Source organism: Melitaea cinxia, chromosome 4 (assembly GCF_905220565.1).
Source record: "Melitaea cinxia chromosome 4, ilMelCinx1.1, whole genome shotgun sequence".
In the NCBI taxonomy this organism is placed as follows: domain Eukaryota; kingdom Metazoa; phylum Arthropoda; class Insecta; order Lepidoptera; family Nymphalidae; genus Melitaea; species Melitaea cinxia.
Window position 1 is genome coordinate 19,267,722 of NC_059397.1, and position 5,628 is coordinate 19,273,349.

The window sequence follows — 5,628 nt, forward strand, 5'->3', positions numbered from 1 at the left end:
AACATGGTGTAAACTCAAATTTAGGAAAAACATCAAGAGAAACAACACGTCTCTGGAGAAATTATGAGAACGTCTCAAATGTAGCAACATGGTCTATTAAACACCTAACCTTAACAAAAGAAGGAGTTACCCCACATTTACATGTGTAACATTAAGGTAAATACACACACAGACATACGTTCAGTATTAATGACGTTTAGTATGGGGAATATTTATAAACTTAGTATACGTAAGTTTAACTTAGAAAAAATCTTGATACATTAAAAAAAACCTAAGGCTTAATTAAAGTCAGAATAGGTACTATTTTTGGCAAAATTTATATTTAGAATTTTATAATTTTTTTTTTGTTATTTGTAATGATTTAATGGAAACGTCACTATGATTCCATCGATAAATATATCAAAATATGCCTAGATTTATATATATATAAGATAAAATACTTAAATGAATTATTCTTAGTCGAAAATATAATATGTTACAAGTTTTAATTTACTGTGTGTAAGTATCATTATGTACATTTATGAGGCGGTATATCATCAAAATAGGCTTAGCCTTTATCTTTATTGGCTTAGCTAGTTTATATTTTTCTTAAACATTATAATTAAAAAAGTTTTATATATTTAATTATAAATAACAAAAATTACAATAATTTAAATTTGTATTTGTACGAATTGTATTTTTTATATTGTATTTCTTCTAATAATAATATAAACGACTATTATCAATTTGGTAATATCTAATTGTGAGTGCCTAACTTCATATTTCTCCGTCTCTGTGAAGGTAATTAACTTTTATGAAACATATTAAGCAGTTGGAGGACCAGACGCTCTATATTAAAACAATCCCTATATTTTATTATCTTAATATAATTAACTTTGTTTAATGCTTTTATTACTCGCTAATATGCATTGTTTATTGTACGTTTGTTTTATAATTTTATAAAAAAAGAAAGAAAAAATTGTAATTTTGAGAAATCAACCGCTTTGGTGTAGTACTGTGTGTAGTCGCCTAAAACAACGATGGTTCGGAGGTTCGGTTTCCTTGTAGGTCTCCCCGCCGTGCTTCAGAGAGCACGTTGAGCCGTCGGTTCCGATCCGGTTAGCGATAGTTACTCATAGTAGGGAATATGCCACCAACCACCAACCTGCTTTGGAACAGCGTGGTGGATTAAGCTCTGATTCTCCTCCTACACAGCAGCAGTGTGATATTACAGGCTGAAGCGATAAGCTATATCTTACCATCAGGTGAGGCGTACGCTTGTTTACCGACATAGTTGTTTAAAAAAATAGGTGAGTGCTTCTGTTTTCAAATGTATTATTTCGAAAAAAAATATGAAAATCACAATTAAGTTTATTATAAGCCCACTAAAACCAAATTAACCTTAATACAGGCAGTAGTATAAATACTCCACCGAAAGCCGATTAGCGGACACTGAACAAGTTTCAGCAATTACGATATAATCAATCTCTTTAAACAAACGTTTAAATTAAAATATCGACAATAGTACCAAGAATTTAATTTTAATGCACGTTATGAAAGATCGATTAGATTATGTAACAAAATGTAATGACCCTAACGATGACGTTCGAAAATGAATATAATTAAATTAGGAGTAACAAATTTACAATTTTATCCTCCTGGATTCCAGAAAAAAAATGTTTTGCTTTTGGACTAAAAGTTACATATTTTGTTATATTAGGGATCTGTTTATGCCAGAAAAATACAAAAAAAAAATATTTCTATTAAAATATGGATTTTACTAATGTCATGTATATATTACACTGGTTCTCAGTTAGTAATATATACATGACACTTACGTCATATGTGTATTACATTGGAATTTTACTACTACAAATAAAAATGCATGAATTATGAAATAACATTTATTAACAAAAATATTTAGTCATAATATAGCCTTTATTAGGGACTCTTAAACGTACCAATCAGTCTTTACGTGAAAATAGGAACTGTAAGTATACTTTACAAAACTAATCAAAATTTCAATACCAACGAACAAAGTGAAAAACTTCTAAAATAAAATAAACTTTTAATTTATTCTAATAAACTTCTTACATCTTCTAAAATAAATCAACTTTTTCTAAAATAAAATCAACTTCTTACTATCATTGGCATATTTTTTAAATCATTTTTGATGAAATTTCAGGTGGCAGTTTCTTTTTGGTGTGCTACATAAAAATAATTTGCATTTCGTGCAAAACGCCGTTGTAGTGTTTGAACATTTTGGAAATCGGCATCTTTTTTGTTTGTCACTGTAATCAACTAGATGTTCAGCCTTGTGATGTCTTACTGTTGCCGACGGTACAGGCGTTATGAGGACTTTCCTTTTCTTGTGCTTAGGCTGAAGTTCGTCAATCTCGTCAACGCTTTCAGAATCTGATGATAATGTATTTTTTTCTATTAGACTGGTACCAAGATCCAATTTAAAATCGCGTAACTGTGGTATTTTGTATATGTTTGTTCCTTTTTCAGTTTCTTTTTGTTTGAACAAAAACCACGCGTTACATACTGCCAAATCCAACATGTGACTAATAAATCTTACTGTCCATTTTTTGGTCCGTGATCTGGAGGGACAGACAGCATGCGATCAGCCATGTCCACTCCACCCATTTACTGATTGTATGACTTGACTATTTCTGGCCTGGATACAAATTCGTAGATTTTCTTTTTTTTAGACCATCTACGGCATAGGTTCTGTTTTTCACTTGAGTGAATTGTGGATAGAAGGATGACGGATTTGTTATCCAGCCAGCGAACTATGTTTACTAATTTGTCATTTCTGCATTTTGTTTCAGAAAATCCTTTGGACATCTTTGCAAAGACTTTTTCATCAGAGAGGTGGCAGTTTTTAGGAATCTTGTTTCTTTGTATCGTGCCAGTAGCATAAAAACCTTTTTGCAGTAAAATATCAGCCAATTTTACCGTGGTAAAATATCTATCAAAGTAAATGTGGTGACCTTTCATTAGTGTTTCACAGAGACTGAGAATAGAAGCTTCACCAAGAGTATATCCTTCTCGAATTAATTGGGGACAAGTAGTATCACCCTGGTATGGAAGCATGTCTAAGACAATGCCTTGAGGAGTGGCCAACATAAAAACTTTCAGACCAACAGGGTTGGGTTTTCCTGGACAATATTGGCGTATTCCACATAGCCCGCTAAATGGTATAATCATTTCATCGATGCTTAGTTGGATAGGTTTTTCTTGTGCATGGCAGCCTCGTAAAAGAGATTGAAAAAGTGGATCCACCTTCCATAATTTATTTTTTTGCTTAATTTCATCAGAGACATCGCTATCAAATACTACTTTCAGACTGTTTCTTATATTAAAATATCTATTTCGTGTCATAGCCCCTTTTATAACATTAATTCCAAATTTCTGAGACCAAAATACCGATATTTTTGGCAAATTAATAGCACTCATAACCATTTGAATTCCAAAAAAGACTTTTAGTTCTTTTACTGTTAGACCTAAGCTATTCCTTTTTCTAAGTATATTAGTTTGGTTTGTGGCAGAAACCATTTTAATCAGTATGTCGTCATCGATATATTGTGTAAAATAATTTTCAGGTGTCCATGACTCCGTCTCAACTTTTTTGTAACTGGGTTGGTAAAATGGAATTTCCAAAGGCTCAAACTGACCATTCCATCCATCGGAGATAGGTGTTGGTGTTTGATGTATACACCCACGAGTGCTACTACGCCCCCTTCGACCAGGCGGGCGAGTGCGGCTTCGGCCTCGTCTCCTTCCTCTCCCTATTATTGAAGATTGCAAAGAGACTACTGATTGAGAATCCGCTTCCTCATCTGAAGAGCTGGAAAATGAGGTACTTGATCCCTCGTCTTCTTCAGGTCTCGGTGTATACGCAGTGTCATCTTTTTCATCATTATCAGAGAGATCTATGTCCGATTCTTCGAGTCGTGATATGATTTCATCTTCGCTTAAGACTGTAAAAAGATCTCTTTGAGAACCAATGTAATAAATATATGACATAAACAATAAGTAATAGTTCGGACTAAAAACTCGTGTAATACCAGTATGACATTAAAAAGTTTCTGGCCGTAAAACAGAAAGTTGATAACCATGTGAAGTAATAATACGTTTATTAGTTACGTAGGTACATTATCAATAAAAATCAAGCAAAGTTATTATGAAATATCAGGTGATTGTATTATAATTTTTAGATTTCTTACCACATGCACCTGACCGAAGAGACATCTTTATCGTGGCGCTCCAAAGAAAAACTCATTTGACGTATGTGTCAAAGTCAAATCGGTGTTGGGTTTAGTGCTGCCAATTAACAAAGCTTACCTAGCTACCGCAAAACGATTAGTTCTGCAACCGATTCACAGATGACTCTAGGACGATTTTTTAATTCTTTACGTAATATAGGTATGACGCTAGCATCCAGGAGGTTATATTTAATATGTTTTTTTGGAACTTAAACAGCCGACTGGTGGCGGGATAACCATCCAACTGCTGGCTTTGAAACACACAGGCCGAAGACGGGCAGCAGCGTCTCCAGTGCGATAAAGCCAGCCCTGCGGTCACCAACCCGCCTGCCCAGCGTGGTGACTATGGGCAAAACACATGAGTTCGCGTTATTTTTGGCGTTACTTGTGGAGGCCTGTTTCCAGCAGTGGACTGCATAGGCTGTAATGATGATGATGATGATGATGGTTTTTTTTTAATTGAAAGCACAAACGACAAAAAACCATTTTACACTTTTCGTTGCGTTGTCTCGCGTTGCAGCATTTTTCACTCAAAGACGACAACCGATTGTACACCTACATCTCGATGCATATTATAATATATGTGAAGAAATTAAATATATGTGTATGAAGCAGTTGATATAAAGACAAATAGTTGTGATTCTTATAATTAATTTAAGTTAAACATTGGGACAGCTTTCAAATCCTTAGAACCCTTTCCTACTCTGTACTTCCTTATTCATTCCTTGCATTTTGCTAGCAATGTATTAGTTAGCTTGTTTACTCGTTTGTAGGTTACGTAACCATCTCAATAAATAGAGTACAATAAAGCACTCGTGTGTAACGTCCACCGCACGTCCCGTGGCGACGGGAAGTCTGCTGGCGACGTAACGAATGAAACCTAAAAGAACTCCTACTTTCCTAGAAAAATATTACAATAATACTTTAAAAGTTATTTTTATATGCACGTGACATCTGTTCTTGATATGTTTAGCGGATAGTGGAAGTCTTTAAAAATTGTCTTATTGGTTTTGTAATGTAAAATAAGAAATTTTAATTGTAAATGGAATATAAAAAATTGAATAAAACTGAAAGTTTGAGATAAATTTAAATGAATATGAATGTCTTAAAAAGTGTGTTTACAGAAAAAGATCATTGACCTCGACTATAAAATATTCCGCTTTGCCCTACACGCGATTCTCCTGGTGCCACGGGCGTCCATATATGGCAAGGGTGACCACTTTATCCATCACCATCATCATCTGACACTATAATTTATTAATACCCAGTACGAATATGCACAGCAGACTGAGTTGTATAAGTTAAATAATTTTATTATGAAACTAAAGCCTATTTATAAATTACATCGCTTTGATTGGCCTATTCACTGGCTCGAACA

General features: G+C 33.8%; 1 protein-coding gene across 1 annotated transcript; it reads right to left on the reverse strand.

Annotated features, from left to right (window-relative positions):
* Positions 1–2,628: 2,628 nt before the first annotated feature.
* LOC123670474 (piggyBac transposable element-derived protein 2-like) lies at positions 2,629–4,011 on the reverse strand. The gene has a single exon (XM_045603968.1). The coding sequence runs from the start codon at positions 4,009–4,011 to the stop codon at positions 2,629–2,631; it is 1,383 nt and encodes a 460-aa protein (XP_045459924.1).
* Between the last annotated feature and the right edge of the window lie 1,617 nt (positions 4,012–5,628).

What these genes read in the sequence shown, in the direction of transcription:
- LOC123670474 (XM_045603968.1), bottom strand. Translation starts at nt 4,011, where the DNA reads ATGTCATATATTTATTACATTGGTTCTCAAAGAGATCTTTTTACAGTC.